General features: G+C 37.9%; 2 protein-coding genes and 2 pseudogenes across 14 annotated transcripts in view; 1 reads left to right on the plus strand and 3 right to left on the minus strand.

The window, feature by feature from the left end:
* Positions 1-18,169, minus strand: part of LOC113655284 (prosaposin-like) — a 135,773-nt gene that overhangs the window by 20,254 nt on the left and 97,350 nt on the right. The window lies entirely within an intron of this gene.
* On the minus strand, positions 806-4,840 carry LOC113655286 (glycine N-acyltransferase-like protein 3). Of its 10 annotated transcripts, none has more exons than XM_047812205.1 (6): positions 4,679-4,817; positions 2,701-2,788; positions 2,311-2,421; positions 2,067-2,199; positions 1,850-1,973; positions 806-1,362 (listed from the first exon to the last, which is right to left on the minus strand). In XM_047812205.1, exons 2-6 carry the CDS (start codon positions 2,773-2,775, stop codon positions 951-953), a joined length of 855 nt encoding a protein of 284 aa, XP_047668161.1. In that variant the 5' UTR covers positions 2,776-2,788; positions 4,679-4,817; the 3' UTR covers positions 806-950. The 10 variants fall into 10 exon arrangements, with proteins under 10 accessions (XP_047668161.1, XP_047668163.1, XP_047668160.1 ...); XM_047812207.1 differs by lacking the exon at positions 4,679-4,817 and adding an exon at positions 4,320-4,381 and having other exon boundaries at positions 2,067-2,175; XM_047812204.1 differs by lacking the exon at positions 4,679-4,817 and adding an exon at positions 4,320-4,381.
* On the plus strand, positions 6,305-17,823 carry LOC113655295 (annotated as a pseudogene).
* Positions 10,025-13,043, minus strand: LOC125141021 (annotated as a pseudogene).

Here is an 18,169-nt window from a genome sequence, read left to right on the forward strand (position 1 = left end):
TACAGCCATGGTAGGTCTCTTACTAAATACTGATACCTAGTGGTAATTATAAGTTATAGGTCAGTATTATTAAATCTTGTGGGATGTGGTAGCCTAGTGGTTAAGGTGTTGGGCTACCAATCGGAAGGTTGTGAGTTTGATTCCATGTCCACCAAGCTGCCACTGCTGAGGCCCCTGAGCAAGGCCCTTAACCCTCAATTGCTCAGTTGTATAAAAATGAGAAAATGTAAGTCACTCTGGACAAGGGTGTCTGCTAAATGCTGCAAATGTAAATTGTAGACAAAAATTTGGATAGCGTCTCATTTTCTTTCACAGGGCCCAAAATTACTATTGGTGCCCCTGAGTGTAATCATAGGTCACAGGAATTGAACGAGGAAGATCCTACATCAATAGCATCATCGATCTCATTGGTGTGAAAAGTGATCAAAATAATCCAAATAATAATACAATTCCAAGCTTCACTGCCATAAGAAAGAGGGAAATGTCTCTTTGTTAGAGATATCGAGTATGTTTTGAATCAATTTTATTTGCTAATCTGAAAGATGGATAATTTACAAGGCTGTGTGTGTGTTTGGGGTTAAATTTGTTTAAATGGTTGATGGCAGTTTCATTTTTGCAAAAGATAAGCTGCAGGGGGATCATTTAATTTGCCTTTGTGTCTTACAGATCACACATTTGTAACACAATATAAGTTTCTCGTGGTTTTATTGTTGTAATGCAAGAACAACAAAAAGTTTTACTTTAATAGCACTTAAACAGAATAATCTAAAATGTTACCAGAAAATAGCAAGAAATTTATTTTAAAAAAAAGACTACATGTAGATAGATATTAAACTGGAGAGCCAACCAGTCAAAGGGTTACAAATGGATAAGATATTGGATGAACGTGTGCCCGAACGCCACCTTCAATTGTACAATCATGACAAGAATGTTCCTTATCTTAAAGGGAATTATGGAGTCATAGATGCCTGATTAAAATAAAGCCAAGCGTTCCTACAAGGCAGATCCCTGGTGAAGCCTAAACTGGTCAAGAGCCTGTACGATGGTTGGTTCTCCAACTTAATGAAGCAGTAGACTGGGCAGCCGTCTGAATGTAGTTTCTTGGCCAATATGGTGACCAGGGCTTTGGCGTAGCCTTTCTGTCTGTGCTCCGGCAGCGTGTACATTACTCCCATCGCACAGGAAGGGTAAGTCAAGACCCACGACACCGGCCGACCCTCTGAATCCAGCACGCAACACGAAGGGAAGTTCCTGATCATGTTCCTGATCAGGGGCTCAGTGCGTTCACCCCTGCCCACCTCCCATTTGCTGTTAATCAAGGCAGCGTGAGACTCCTTAACTGATGACACTTGAAAGGATAACCTATAGAGGATGAAGGAGAGTTTGGTTCTTCTCACAACTTCTCCACTTGGTCAGAAAATGGTGATTGATTTGATACAACAACTGGCTCAGATAATAATACTGGCTGGAAGTATCTCAAGATGCTGGTTCAAAGAGGTAACTTTTTACAGAGCAAGAGCAAATCCCAAGGGGATTTCATGGTGGACATTGACATGATCCAAGACTCAGAATCAAAATATTCTGACTGTACAATAATGGCATAATGGGAAAAAGAAAGTACACCCTACTTCATTTCAAACATAAACTGAAGTGACCAAAATAACCTAAATGATTTCATCAATCTGGGTTAAGTTATAAGTCCATCACTTTCTTTTCCCATAAACATGTGGCCCACATTAAATAATCTACACATGAGAGATAAAAGGGAGAACACTTTGGGAGAGCAAGGATGTCAGAATAATTCCAGATTTTTAAAATTCCGGTTACAGTGACATTACAAAAAATTTACCTCTCCACTTTAAGCTTAGATGGATCCTGCAATCTCATCGAGTGTCCAACAACTGTTTTGTTAATTGGTACACTTTTGTTCGCTGCTACAGCCTTTATCATTGCCTCATGCTGCAGGTCAACACCTAAACAGATATGTTACATTTTGCACGCTTAAACAATGCTTCATAGGTTGGGGATCTCTGTATGTGTTGCAATAAGAAATCAAAAATTAATACTTAAAATCATGTCTTGCTTCCAGTCAAGAACGTCTGTCCTGGTTAGTATGTTCATGAGACATGATTTGTCCTTGGTAAAAATGCACACATCTTTTATCAAGTCTGGATCCTGTATATAAAAGGAACAGGACAACTATAAAAATTGAGATATAGTGTGTTGTTAGATTGTCTTTTATCTGTTGCAACAAAGATTATTATATTTAAGCTCTAATTATTTTCACACTGAAGTCATCTTGCGTAATACCTGCTGCTGTCCCGGTTTAACAAGCAGCACACGGAAATCCGGCCACTGGTCCACAAGCACATCTGTGGGATCGACGTCTACTCGATTAATAAGACAAACATATCCATACACCTGAAGACAAAAAAGTACAAAATTGTAAGTGCTTGAAGTTTATTTCTATGATAAAATGATGTATAACACTTTTAAATAAATCAGATGTAAGTAAATAAGCATGTTTTTCAGCTGCAACCCTTTTCCCAAACAGAACTTTCTCTGTCACTTAATTGACAGTCTCTACAGTCTATTGACAAAACACAGTTTCACCACAACGAATGCCTGAAAAACTTTTCGATACCAATAAAATCCTCTTCCACAGATTCTGAATTATATAATGTAGTGTGGTTTACAAACCTCTTGTGACTCAGGAAAGAAGAGTCTGAGTGCTTCCTCAGCTTTTTTCAGCTCCTGCTTGTTCAACACCTTCATGATTCTGTTCTCGCTGCTCAGTCACTCAACATGTTTGAATATACAGTATTTAGCAAATCAAGTGCAGTTGCTTTTTAAATATCTGGATTTGTGAAAAATAGCTGGCAAGCTTCTGTTAACTATTTTTAATACTGGGAAAACCAATAAATTAATCAATCAATTAAAAAAAATCATAAGCATGCATAAGTATTCTTTAGACATTGAAAATGGGCCTTCAACTCACTCAGTACCTACAGTACACCTAAAACTGAAAACATGTCATCACTTTGACAGACATCTTGTTTAGTTGCATTTTCCCAGAGAAGACAAATCCAAGAGAGACTAATAACTAAAGACATTTAGCATTGGCATCACAACCGACGAAGTTCCTCAAAAGGCTTATCTTAAGTCACCTCAGCATTCAGAGAGAAAGTGAAACGACTATCAGTTGAAGAGCCAACAATCAGTCTGAACATTGACAAAACCAAAGAGATGCTTGGTGACTTCAGGAGAGCTCAGAGCGACCGTTCTATGCTGTACAACTACAGATACTCTGTGGAGATCATCAAGACCACCAAATTCCATGGTGTTCACCTGCTGAGAACCTCACCTGGTCCCTCAAAAACAGCTCCATCAACAGACACCATCTACCACACCTTTACCTTACCATGTTCTATAGGGAGTCCATGGAGATAATCCCGAGCAGCTGCATCGCTGCCTGGTTTGGGAATTGCAGCGATTCTGACCACAAGACCCTGCAGCGGATAGCGAGTACAGCTACGAAGATAATGGTCTCTCTTTATTTACTTTAATTTTACTCTGTATTTAATTTCTAAAACCCTGATGAGCAGCGGAAAGATGGGCCCACTTTTTTTTAACATTTTAAATCTCTCTCTTTAATATAACGCACGAAAGTATCATTTAAAGGTGGGGTCTCCGATTTTTGAAAGCCAATGTTGACATATAAAATCACCAAAACACCAAAAATGACACACAAGCATCATCATGTAAAGGACAAAGGCATATATTAGTTCTGTGTAACAAAGCAAAACCAACGTTACTCAACTACCGAGAAGGAAAAAAGCGCCTCGGCGTCTTAAGTAAAATCGGCCACATATTCACAGGTTGTAGTTTCCCGAGTCAATAACTCCTGAGCTAAACGCTGTTACTACACAAAACGCGGTTGTAGCTGCCTCTCTACATTACTACGATAGAAAAGAGGTGTAATTTGTGTAGTAACAGCGTTTAGCTCAGGAGTTATTGACTCGGAAAACTCCAACCTGTGAATATGTGGCCAACTTCCTGCTCCTTCAATTCTCTCCAGCGCTGGAAAGCTGATCCTATATTAACACGTCCTACTTCTTGTCCTTATCGTAAACCTTTCTTATCTTTCTTTGTTTTTATTTTCCATGTCAATGTTAAAACTACGGTGGCCGAGAAGTGCAAAACACATTAACAAATCCGAAAACGATCATCGGACGAGACACCTTTCATTCACATGTATATCTTGAATGCCAGGTGTCTTGTCCAATGATGGTAAGTTTCCATTCACAAACTATACCTACCTTTTCCGGGTTGTCCGACTTGTCGTTGTGGCCGAGAAGTGCAAAACACATTAACTAATCCGAAAACACAACGACAATTCAGACAATCCGAAAGAGGTTGGTATAGTTTGTGATTGGAACACTTACCGATCATTGGACAAGACACCTGTCACTCAAGGTATACATGAAGTTCAACAGTCTGCCGCAGGGAAAAGTTGGAATGGATGGATGGAATGGATTACTGTGGATTAATTTGGTTATTTTTTTATATTTTAACGGAGAACTTTACACATTACACATAAGATTCCATACCTGTATATCTTGAGTGACAGGTGTCTTGTCCAATGATCGGTAAGTTTCTACACAAAAACGATACCTACCGTTTCCGAGTTGTCTGACTTCGTAGCCATAGACTTCGTCGTAGTGTTTTCGTATTTGTTAGTGTTTTCAGATTTGTTGATTTGTTTTCGTATTTGTTAATGTGTTTTTGAATTTGTTAATTTGTTTTGCACTTCTCGGCCACCATATAAAACCGCTTTCTGCTAATGTCACATGCGCACTGAACACTCTACTCTCTCCGCTGCATATTGACAAGACCCGCCCCTTTCTGCTCATTGGCTACTCGTTTGTTTTGTTTTTTATTTATTTTTCGCCCGACTCAGTTTTCTGAAGCATTTCTCAAAAATCAGAGACCCTGCCTTTAAAGTCACTTCTAAAAACTAATGGCACCATCTGGTAATCTCCAGCTGAACTCGATGTTCTAAACTAAATTCGTTTTATCTTCCTTGTGTTAGTATGTTTTATTCTGTTTATTCAGCCTGATTTACCAACCTAAGGCTGTGATGACATTAATGATTAAATAAAAATCAAATAAAAAAAATGCTCACTGATACAGATATTAACCAAACACTGTTGTCTGTGTTATCTGTTTTAAAGCCAATACTGCTAGAAACCAGTGCTGTCAAAGGAATTTTCATTCATTACTCAGGTAGAAGTATAGATAATAGGGTTTAAAAAGACTTTTGTAGCAGTTGAACTATCAACTCAAGGGGGGGACTCAAGTAAAAGTGTAAACGTACTGGTTTCAAAACTACTTAAAAGTACTGTATAAAAGTAAAAGTAATGCAAAGAAAAAATGTCATTAAGGACAAAAGTTAGAAAATGTTGAAAAACTTGGGATGCACTAGGCTACCTGTTTCAGCTGCATACTGTATATGTCCACTGAAAAAGAACGCATTTTAGTAAAATGGAAATTCATTAAAGAACCATATATGTGTACTACTGAGCTGTGTTTCATGGAGTGAAAGGTATGACTAGTTTGCTATAAATATTGTAATAGGGCAAAAAGTCAAACTTAAGAGGCATGTCATCAATAACCTTTATTGTGAAACAAATCATGGAATTCAATGGTACCGTCAACTGTGTACTAACCATCATTTATCAAAATCTCTTCATCATTTATCACAATACTTCCTAAATATTTGTTTTTCTACTACAAAAGTCAATGGTTACAATCAGCTGTGCGCTTAACATCATTTATCAAAATATCCTCTTTTGTGTTCATCAGAATAAAGAAATTAATACAGATTTAGAACAACATGAGGATGAGAAAATGATGACAGAATTTTTCTTTTTGGGTGAACTATCCCTTTAAAACTGTTTTAGGACCACAAGTAGCTGCTGGCATGACTGAAAATTAGCAGTAAAATCATTTTAAACAGCATTTCACAAATTACCTCTTTACATAGAGCACTCTCATACACAGACAGGATCATGACTATCCTTAGTATATACCTTATCAACCAGCTGTGAATTATACTGTAGCTTTGCACAATTAATTGCACAATTGATTGAACAATTGCACCTCAATATGCTTTTTTAAATTAGACGGCGAGTTTTTGAAAGCAATTAGCTTGTGGTATTTGGGTGCACGTAGCTTACACCACATGCGTAATGACATTTTTCCATCCAACCATTTCAAACGATTCTATCAGGTACGGCTAGGGATGTATAAGGGTTGTGATTGGTTGGTCTTCCTGGCTACCAACTTCCTCGCTGGTGCTGGTGCTTGGTTGTTGAGACATTGAGTTTTGAGCCTCTGCCACGGACACCTTCGTACTTGGCTCCGCCTGCTATGTCCAGCGTTGGGTAACTGGTGTGACGTGATTTGTGTCATGTGCAGGTGCGATGGGTCACGTACAAACCAATAGGGTGTCGAAATGGTATATGTTTATACTTTTCATCCAACCACAATCAAATTCACTCTGTCCGGATGGCGCAATTTATCTTGATAGTTTTTGTGAATGATGACAAGACGAAATGAAATAGGAGTAACAAGAGTATTTTTAAAATGTAAGGAGTAGAAAGAACAGATAATTGTGTGAAAATGTAAGGAGTAGAAGTAAAAGTCTGCTAAAAAAGAATTACTCCATTAAAGTATAGATACCCAAAATTTCTACTTAAGGTAACGAAGTATTTGTACTTCGTTACTTGACACACCTCTGGATAAGGGCGTCTGCCAAATGCTGTAAATGTAAAAGTAAATGTCTGTTTGGGAAAAGGGTTGCAGCTGAAAATGAAGGAAAATATAGAAAACATGCTTATTTACTTACATCTGATTTATTTAAAAGTGTTATACATCATTTTTTCATAGAAATAAACTTTAAGCACTTACAGTTTTGTACTTTTTTGTCTTCAGGTGTATGGATATGTTTGTCGTATTAATCGAGTAGACGTTGATCCCACAGATGTGCTGGTGGACCAGTGGCCGGATTTCCGTGTGCTGCTTGTTAAACCGGGTCAGCAGCAGGTATTACGCAAGATGACTTCAGTGTGAAAATAATTAGAGCTTAAATATAATAATCTTTGTTGCAACAGATAAAAGAGAATCTAACAACACACTATATCTCAATTTTTATAGTTGTCCTGTTCCTTTTATATACAGGATCCAGACTTGCTAAAACATGTGTGCATTTTTACCAAGGACAAATCATGTCTCATGAACATACTAACCAGGACAGACGTTCTTGACTGGAAGCAGCACATCGTTTTAAGTATTAATTTTTGATTTCTTATTACAACACGTACAGAGATCCCCAACCTATGAAGCATTGTTTAACCGTGCAACCTGTAACATATCTGTTTAGGTGTTGACCTGCAGCATGAGGCAATGATAAAGGCTGTAGCAGCGAACAAAAGTGTACCAATTAACAAAACAGTTGTTGGACACTCGATGAGATTGCAGGATCCATCTAAGCTTAAAGTGGAGAGGTAAATGGTTTACTGTCACTGTAACTGGAATTTAAAAAATCTGGAATTATACTGCCTGAATTATACTGAATGCTAGTTAATGCTCACAGCAAGATGCTTTTCTGCTCATTATGGTTGTAAAGAATGTGGACTAGAGTATGATTAGTGATTATATCCTTTTCTGGCCAACAGCATACATGAGAAGGTGTATAGGTGTTCCTATAAGTTAATAGCCATTGTACATTTTACATCTAAAAGTACATTTTACAAAGTGCAAGCTGAATTTGACGTTGATACATTATTATTCAGAGTGATGAATGTGTACCCAAAGAGGGTATTTTATCGGACCATATGCTATTCAAACGGTCAAGCACTTTGGAAAAATTGGATTTGAAGATGTCTATCAAAGAGGACTGATTATAGAAAGTAACACCACCATGTCATATGAGAGATTATTGGCAAGTGTGAGGTGAATTTTCCAAAAACACTACGGAGTAACATCAACATGGCTGCTCACTCATTAGAGAATAAAGTCCCTCTACTTTGTGTTTACATTAGTTTCTAGCAGTATTGGCTTTAAAGCAGATAACACAGACAACAGTGTTTGGTTATCTGTATCAGTGAGCATTTTTGATTTATTTGATTTTTATTTAATCATTAACGTTATCACAGCCTTTAGTTGGTTAAAATCAGGCTGAATAAACAGAATAAAATACACTAACAAAACACAAGGAGGATATATCGAATTTAGTTTAGATCGAGTTCAGCTGGAGACCAACAGATGGTGCCATTAGATTATAGATGTGACTAAAAAAACTTTCTTGCGTTAGAGAGAGACATAAGAAACAGGTGGTTTACAGGCAACTACTATAATTGTGGAAGTTTAAACATTAAACAATGGGTATAATGTATGTTATATAATGTCAGAGAAACTGAAAAGATGATAGGATAGTGGGTCCATCTTTCCTCTGCTCATATCAGAGTTTTAGAAATAAAATAAAGAGTAAATTAAAGTAAAGAGAGACCCTTATCTTCTTTAGCTGTCCTCGCTATCCGCTGCAGGGTCTTGTGGTCGGAAACGCTGCAATTCCCAAACCAGGCAGCGATGCAGCTGCTCGGGATGATCTCCATGGTCTCCCTAGAACATGGTAAGGTAAGGGGGTGGTGGATGGTGTCTGTTGATGTAGCTGTTGTTGAGGGACTAGGTGAGGTTCCCAGCAATATGGAATTTGGTGCTCTCGATGATCTCCACAGAGGATCTGTAGATGTACAGCAGAGAACGGTCGTTCTGTGCTCTCCTGAAGTCAACAAACACAACAATGATTCCTCTAGAAGATAGTTACCACTAACAAGCTTCACTAGGTTTTTGGTTCTTGCCATTTACAACAAAAAAGTCCTGTAGAGAAGAAACTCAAAGAGTTCTCCACAAAAGGACTTCAGATGCCATATATGAGAGAGAGAGCACAAACACACAGTTCTCCTTTGCCAAACAAATCTCATATACTCTATGGTAACTGCTCAATTCCCCATTTTCCCCCAAGTCGCTCTCGATGGTATTACAGGTGAAAAACAAAAAACAAGCAATATATAAACAAAAAGAACTAATTACATTATAAAGCAGGTAATGTTTTATTTACAGTACAGTATGTTTAAACTTTAAGAATCTTGCATTTTCCCTGAATATTTGATTACTTTACTGTATTTTTTATTAAATTTACATTTGCACAATAAATCATCTGCTAGCTATACAGCCATGGTAGGTCTCTTACTAAATACTGATACCTAGTGGTAATTATAAGTTATAGGTCAGTATTATTAAATTTTGTGGGATGTGGTAGCCTAGTGGTTAAGGTGTTGGGCTACCAATCGGAAGGTTGTTAGTTTGATTCCTACGTCCACCAAGCTGCCACTGCTGGGGCCCCTGAGCAAGGCCCTTAACCCTCAATTGCATAAAAATGAGAAAATGTAAGTCACTCTGGCTAAGGGTGTCTGCTAAATGCTGCAAATGTAAATTGTAGACAAAAATTTGGATAGCTAGGCTGGCTTGTATGTTTGGTGCGAAATGGGTCTGGTAGGGGGCCCAGTCTCATTTTCTTTCATAGGGCCCAAAATTACTATTGGTGCCCCTGAGTGTAATCATAGGTCACAGGAACTGAACGAGGAAGATCCTACATCAATAGCATCATCGATCTCATTGGTGTGAAAAGTGATCAAAATAATCCAAATAATAATACAATTCCAAGCTTCACTGCCATAAGAAAGAGAGAAATGTCTAACTTTGTTTGAGATATCGAGTATGTTTTGAATCAATTTTATTTGCTAATGTAAAAAATGGATAATTTACAAGGCTGTGTGTGTGTTTGGTGATAAATTTGTTTAAATGGTTGATGGCAGTTTCATTTTTGCAAAAGATGAGCTGCAGGGGGATCATTTAATTTGCCTTTGTGTCTTACAGATCACACATTTGTAACACAATATAAGTTTCTCGTGGTTTTATTGTTGTAATGCTAGAACAACAAAAAGTTTTACTTTAATAGCACTTAAACAGAATAATCTAAAATGTTACCAGAAAATAGCAAGAAATTTATTTTTAAATTAATTAAATTAAACTGGAGAGCCAACCAGTCACAGGATGAACGTGGATGCCGAACGCCACCTTCAATCGTACAATCATGACAGGAATGTTCCTTATCTTAAAAGTAATTATGGAGGCATAGATGCCTGATTAAAATAAAGCCAAGCATTCCTACAAGGCAGATCCCTGGTGAAGCCTAAACTGGTCAAGAGCCTGTACGATGTTTGGTTCTCCAACTCAATGAAGCAGTAGACCGGGCAGCCGTCTGAATGTAGTTTCTTGGCCAATATGGTGACCAGGGCTTTGGCATAGCCTTTCTGTCTGTGCTCCGGCAGCGTGTACATTACTCCCATCGCACAGGAAGGGTAACTCAAGAGCCACGACACCGGCCGACCCTCTGAATCCAGCACGCAACACGAAGGGAAGTTCCTGATCATGTTCCTGATCAGGGGCTCAGTGCGTTCACCCCTGCCCAACTCCCATTTGCTGTTAATCAAGGCAGCGTAAGACTCCTTAACTGATGACACTTGAAAGGATAACCTATAGAGGATGAAGGAGAGTTTGGTTCTTCTCACAACTTCTCCACTTGGTCAGAAAATGGTGATTCATTTGATACAACAACTGGCTCAGATAATAATACTGGCTGGAAGTATCTCAAGATGCTGGTTCAAAGAGGTAACTTTTTACAGAGCAAGAGCAAATCCCAAGGGGATTTCATGGTGGACATTGACATGATCTAAGTCTCAGAATCAAAATATTCTGACTATACAATAATGGCCGAATGGGACAAAGAAAGTACACCCTACTTCATTTCAAACATAAACTGAAGTGACAACAACAAAATAACCTAAATGATTTCATCAATCTGGGTTAAGTTATAAGTCCATCACTTTCTTTTCCCATAAACATGTGGCCCACATTAAATAATCTACACATAAGAGATAAAAGGGAGAACACTTTGGGAGAGCAAGGAAGTCAGAATAATTCCAGATTTTTTAAATTCCAGTTACAGTGACATTAAAAAAATTTACCTCTCCACTTTAAGCTTAGATGGATCCTGCAATCTCATCGAGTGTCCAACAACTGTTTTGTTAATTGGTACACTTTTGTTCGCTGCTACAGCCTTTATCATTGCCTCATGCTGCAGGTCAACACCTAAACAGATATGTTACAGGTTGCACGGTTAAACAATGCTTCATAGGTTCGGGATCTCTGTACGTGTTGTAATAAGAAATCAAAAGTTAATACTTAAAATGATGTCCTGCTTCCAGTCAAGAACGTCTGTCCTGGTTAGTATGTTCATGAGACATGATTTGTCCTTGGTAAAAATGCACACATCTTTTATCAAGTCTGGATCCTGTATATAAAAGGAACAGGACAACTATAAAAATTGAGATATAGTGTGTTGTTAGATTGTCTTTTATCTGTTGCAACAAAGATTATTATATTTAAGCTCTAATTATTTTCACACTGAAGTCATCTTGCGTAATACCTGCTGCTGACCCGGTTTAACAAGCAGCACACGGAAATCCGGCCACTGGTCCACCAACACATCTGTGGGATCGACGTCTACTCGATTAATAAGACAAACATATCCATACACCTGAAGACAAAAAAGTACAAAATTGTAAGTGCTTAAAGTTTATTACTATGAAAAAATGATGTATAACAATTTTAAATAAATCAGATTTAAGTAAATAAGCATGTTTTCTATATTTTCCTTCATATTCAGCTGCAACCCTTTTCCCAAACAGACCCTTCTCTGTCACTTCATTGACAGTCTCTACAGTCTAATGATAAAACACATTTTCACCACAACGAATGCCTGAAAAACTTTTCGATACCAATAAAATCCTCTTCCACAGATTCTGAATTATATAAGTAGTGTGGTCTACAAACCTCTTGTGACTCAGGAAAGAAGCGTCTGAGTGCTTCCTCAGCTTTTTTCAGCTCCTGCTTGTTCAACACCTTCATGATTCTGTTCTCGCTGCTCAGTCACTCAACATGTTTGAATATACAGTATTTAGCAAATCAAGTGCAGTTGCTGTTTAAATATCTGGATTTGTGAAAAATAGCTGGCAAGCTTCTGTTAACTATTTTTAATACTGGGAGAACCAATAAATTACTCAATCAATTTAAAAAAATCATAAGCATGCATAAGTATTCTTTAGACATTGAAAATGGGCCTTCAACTCACTCAGTACCTACAGTACACCTAAAACTGAAAACATGTCATCACTTTGACAGACATCTTGTTTAGTTGCATTTTCCCAGAAAAGACAAATCCAAGAGAGACTAATGACTAAAGACATGTAGCATTGGCATCACAACCGACGAAGTTCCTCAAAAGGCTTATCTTAAGTCACCTCAGCATTCAGAGAGAAAGTGAAACAACTATCAGTTGAAGAGCCAACAATCAGTCTGAACTTTGACAAAACCAAAGAGATGCTTGGTGACTTCAGGAGAGTTCAGAGCGACCATTCTCTGCTGTACATCTACAGATCCTCTGTGGAGATCATCAAGAGCACCAAATTCCATGGTGTTCACCTGCTGAGAACCTCACCTGGTCCCTCAACAACGTTACCATGTTCTATAGGGAGACCATGGAGATAATTTGGGAATTGCAGCGATTCTGACCACAAGACCCTGCAGCGGATAGTGAGTACAGCTACGAAGATAATGGTCTCTCTTTATTTACTTTAATTTTACTCTGTATTTAATTTCTAAAACCCTGATGAGCAGCGGAAAGATGGACCCACTTTTTTTTAACATTTTAAATCTTCTATCTCTTTAATATAACGCATGAAAGTCTCATTTAAAGGTGGGGTCTCTGATTTTTGAAAGCCAATGTTGACATATAAAATCACCAAAACAAACACGCCCCTAAACCCAAATGGGTCCCACCCCTGTATTGATGGCTCCGCCCACACATACATACGTAACCCAGGCAACTAATGAAACGTGTCTTTATCATAGCTGAAGGGAAGAACAAAAAGATTGCAGATAAACAAACAAGCAAAAATGACACACAAGCATCATCATGTAAAGGACAAAGGCATATATTAGTTCTGTGTAACAAAGCAAAACCAACGTTACTCACCTATCGAGAAGGAAAAAATCACCTTGGTGTCTTAAGTAAAGTCGACCACATATTCACAGATTGTAGTTTCCCGAGTCAATAACTCCTGAGCTAAACGCTGTTACTACACAAAACGAGGTTGTAGCTGCCTCTCTACATTACTACGATAGAAAAGAGGTGTTATTTGTGTAGTAACAGCGTTTAGCTCAGGAGTTATTGACTCGGGAAACTCCAACCTGTGAATATGCGGCCAACTTCCTGCTCCTTCAGTTCTCTCCAGCGCTGGAAAGCTGATCCTATATTAACACGTCCTACTTCTTGCCTTATCGTAAACCTTTCTTCGTTATCTTTCTTTGTTTTTATTTTCCATGTCAATGTTAAAACTACGGTGGCCGAGAAGTGCAAAACACATTAACAAATCCGAAAACACTTTCCGATCATCGGACGAGACACCTTTCATTCACTTGTATATCTTGAATGCCAGGTGTCTTGTCCAATGATGGTAAGTTTCCATTCACAAACTATACCTACCTTTTCCGGGTTGTCCGACTTGTCGTTGTGGCCGAGAAGTGCAAAACACATTAACTAATCCGAAAACACAACGACAATTCAGACAATCCGAAAGAGGTTGGTATAGTTTGTGATTGGAACACGTACCGATCATTGGACAAGACACCTGTCAATCAAGGTATACATGAAGTTCAACAGTCTGCCGCAGGGAAAAGTTGGAATGGATTACTGTGGATTAATTTTGTTATTTTCTTATATTTAAACGGAGAACTTTACACATTACACATAAGATTCCATACCTGCATATCTTGAGTGACAGGTGTCTTGTCCAATGATCGGTAAGTTTCTACACAAAAACGATACCTACCGTTTCCGAGTTGTCTGACTTGTCGTAGTGTTTTCGAATTTGTTCATTTGTTTTCGGGTTTGTTGATTTGTTTTCGTATTTGTTAATGTGTTTTTGAATTTGTTCATTTGTTTTCGGGTTTGTTAATTTGTTTTGCACTTCTCGGCCACCATATAAAACCGCTTTCTGCTAACGTCACATGCGCACTGAACACTCTCTCCGCTGCATATTGACAAGACCCGCCCCTTTCTGCTCATTGGCTACTCGTTTGTTTTGTTTTTTATTTATTTTTCGCCCGACTCAGTTTTCTGAAGCATTTCTCAAAAATCAGAGACCCTGCCTTTAAAGTCACTTCTAAAAACTAATGGCACCACTGGGTAATCTCCAGCTGAACTCGATGTTCTAAACTAAATTCGTTTTATCTTCCTTGTGTTAGTATGTTTTATTCTGTTTATTCAGCCTGATTACCAACTAAGGCTGTGATGACATTAATGATTAAATAAAAATCAAATAAAAAAAATGCTCACTGATACAGATATAACCAAACACTGTTGTCTGTGTTATCTGTTTTAAAGCCACAATACTGCTAGAAAACCAGTGCTTGTCAAAGGAATTTTCATTCATTACTCAGGTAGAAGTATAGATATAGGGTTTAAAAAGACTTTTGTAGCAGTTGAACTATCAACTCAAGGGGGGGGGACTCAAGTAAAAGGTAAACGTATGGTTTTCAAAACTACTTAAAGTACTGTATAAAAGTAAAAGTAATGCCAAAGAGAAAAATGTCATTAAGGACAAAAGTTAGAAAATGTTGAAAAACTTGGGATGCACTAGGCTACCTGTTTCAGCTGCATACTGTATATGCCCAATGAAAAAGAACGCATTTTAGTACAATGGAAATTCATTAAAGAACCATATATGTGTACTACTGAGCTGTGTTTCATGGAGTGAAAGGTATGACTAGTTTGCTATAAATATTGTAATAGGGCAAAAAGTCAAACTTAAGAGGCATGTCATCAATAACCTTTATTGTGAAACAAGTTATGGAATTCAATGGTACCGTCAACTGTGTACTAACCATCATTTATCAAAATCTCTTCATCATTTATCACAATACTTCCTAAATATTTGTTTTTCTACTGCAAAAGTCAATGGTTACAATCAGCTGTGCGCTTAACATCATTTATCAAAATATCCTCTTTTGTGTTCATCAGAATAAAGAAATTAATACGGATTTAGAACAACATGAGGATGAGAAAATGATGACAGAATTTTTCTTTTTGGGTGAACTATCCCTTTAAAACTGTTTTAGGACCACAAGTAGCTGCTGGCATGACTGAAAATTAGCAGTAAAATCATTTTAAACAGCATTTGGCAAATTACCTCTTTACATAGAGCACTCTCGTACACAGACAAGATCATGACTATCCTTAGTATATACCTTATCAACCAGCTGTGAATTATACTGTAGCTTTGCACAATTAATTGCACAATTGATTGAACAATTGCACCTCAATATGCTTTTTTAAATTAGACGGCGAGTTTTTGAAAGCAATTAGCTTGTGGTATTTGGGTGCACGTAGCTTACACCGCATGCGTAATGACATTTTTCCATCCAACCATTTCAAACGATTCTATCAGGTACGGCTAGGGATGTATAAGGGTTGTGATTGGTTGGTCTTCCTGGCTACCAACTTCCTCGCTGGTGCTGGTGCTTGGTTGTTGAGACATTGAGTTTTAAATAATTACTCCATTAAAGTATAGATACCCAAAATTTCTACTTAAGGTAGCGAAGTATTTGTACTTCGTTACTTGACACACCTCTGGATAAGGGCGTCTGCCAAATGCTGTAAATGTAAATGTCTGTTTGGGAAAAGGGTTGCAGCTGAAAATGAAGGAAAATATAGAAAACATGCTTATTTACTTACATCTGATTTATTTAAAAGTGTTATACATCATTTTTTCATAGAAATAAACTTTAAGCACTTACAGTTTTGTACTTTTTTGTCTTCAGGTGTATGGATATGTTTGTCGTATTAATCGAGTAGACGTTGATCCCACAGATGTGTTGGTGGACCAGTGGCCGGATTTCCGTGTGCTGCTTGTTAAACCGGGTCAGCAGCAGGTATTACGCAATGGACTTCAGTGTGAAAATAAGTAGAGCTTAAATATAATAATCTTTGTTGCAACAGATAAAAGAGAATCTAACAAACACTATATCTCAATTTTTATAGTTGTCCTGTTCCTTTATATACAGGATCCAGACTTGCTAAAACATGTGTGCATTTTTACCAAGGACACATCATTTCTCATGCACATACTAACCAGGACAGATGTTCTTGACTGGAAGCAGCACATCGTTTTAAGTATTAATTTTTGATTCTTATTACAACACGTACAGAGATCCCCAACCTATGAAGCATTGTTTAACCGTGCAACCTGTAACATATCTGTTTAGGTGTGACCTGCGCATGAGGCAATGATAAAGGCTTGTAGCAGCGAACAAAAGTGTACCAATTAACAAAACAGTTGTTGGACACTCGATGAGATTGCAGGATCCATCTAAGCTTAAGGGAGAGGTAAATGGTTTACTGTTCACTGTAACTGGAATATTAAAAATCTGGAATTATATGCCTGAATTATACTGAATGCTAGTTAATCTGACATCCTTGCTCTCCCAAAGTGTTCTCCCTTTTATCTCTCATGTGTAGATTATTTAATGTGGGCCACATGTTTATGGGAAAAGAAAGTGATGGACTTATAACTTAACCCAGATTGATGAAATCATTTAGGTTATTTTGGTCACTTCAGTTTATGTTTGAAATGAAGTAGGGTGTACTTTCTTTTTCCCATTATGCCATTATTGTACAGTCAGAATATTTTGATTCTGAGTCTTGGATCATGTCAATGTCCACCATGAAATCCCCTTGGGATTTGCTCTTGCTCTGTAAAAAGTTACCTCTTTGAACCAGCATCTTGAGATACTTCCAGCCAGTATTATTATCTGAGCCAGTTGTTGTATCAAATCAATCACCATTTTCTGACCAAGTGGAGAAGTTTGTGAGAAGAACCAACTCTCCTTCATCCTCTATAGGTCATCCTTTCAAGTGTCATCAGTTAAGGAGTCTCACGCTGCCTTGATTAACAGCAAATGGGAGGTGGGCAGGGGGTGAACGCACTGAGCCCCTGATCAGGAACATGATCAGGAACTTCCCTTCGTGTTGCGTGCTGGATTCAGAGGGTCGGCCGGTGTCGTGGGTCTTGACTTACCCTTCCTGTGCGATGGGAGTAATGTACACGCTGCCGGAGCACAGACAGAAAGGCTACGCCAAAGCCCTGGTCACCATATTGGCCAAGAAACTACATTCAGACGGCTGCCCAGTCTACTGCTTCATTAAGTTGGAGAACCAACCATCGTACAGGCTCTTGACCAGTTTAGGCTTCACCAGGGATCTGCCTTGTAGGAACGCTTGGCTTTATTTTAATCAGGCATCTATGACTCCATAATTCCCTTTAAGATAAGGAACATTCTTGTCATGATTGTACAATTGAAGGTGGCGTTCGGGCACACGTTCATCCAATATCTTATCCATTTGTAACCCTTTGACTGGTTGGCTCTCCAGTTTAATATCTATCTACATGTAGTCTTTTTTTTTAAATAAATTTCTTGCTATTTTCTGGTAACATTTTAGATTATTCTGTTTAAGTGCTATTAAAGTAAAACTTTTTGTTGTTCTTGCATTACAACAATAAAACCACGAGAAACTTCTATTGTGTTACAAATGTGTGATCTGTAAGACACAAAGGCAAATTAAATGATCCCCCTGCAGCTTATCTTTTGCAAAAATGAAACTGCCATCAACCATTTAAACAAATTTAACCCCAAACACACACACAGCCTTGTAAATTATCCATCTTTCAGATTAGCGAATAAAATTGATTCAAAACATACTCGATATCTCTAACAAAGAGACATTTCCCTCTTTCTTATGGCAGTGAAGCTTGGAATTGTATTATTATTTGGATTATTTTGATCACTTTTCACACCAATGAGATCGATGATGCTATTGATGTAGGATCTTCCTCGTTCAATTCCTGTGACCTATGATTACACT

This window comes from Tachysurus fulvidraco, chromosome 4 (genome assembly GCF_022655615.1).
Source record: "Tachysurus fulvidraco isolate hzauxx_2018 chromosome 4, HZAU_PFXX_2.0, whole genome shotgun sequence".
In the NCBI taxonomy this organism is placed as follows: Eukaryota; Metazoa; Chordata; class Actinopteri; order Siluriformes; family Bagridae; genus Tachysurus; species Tachysurus fulvidraco.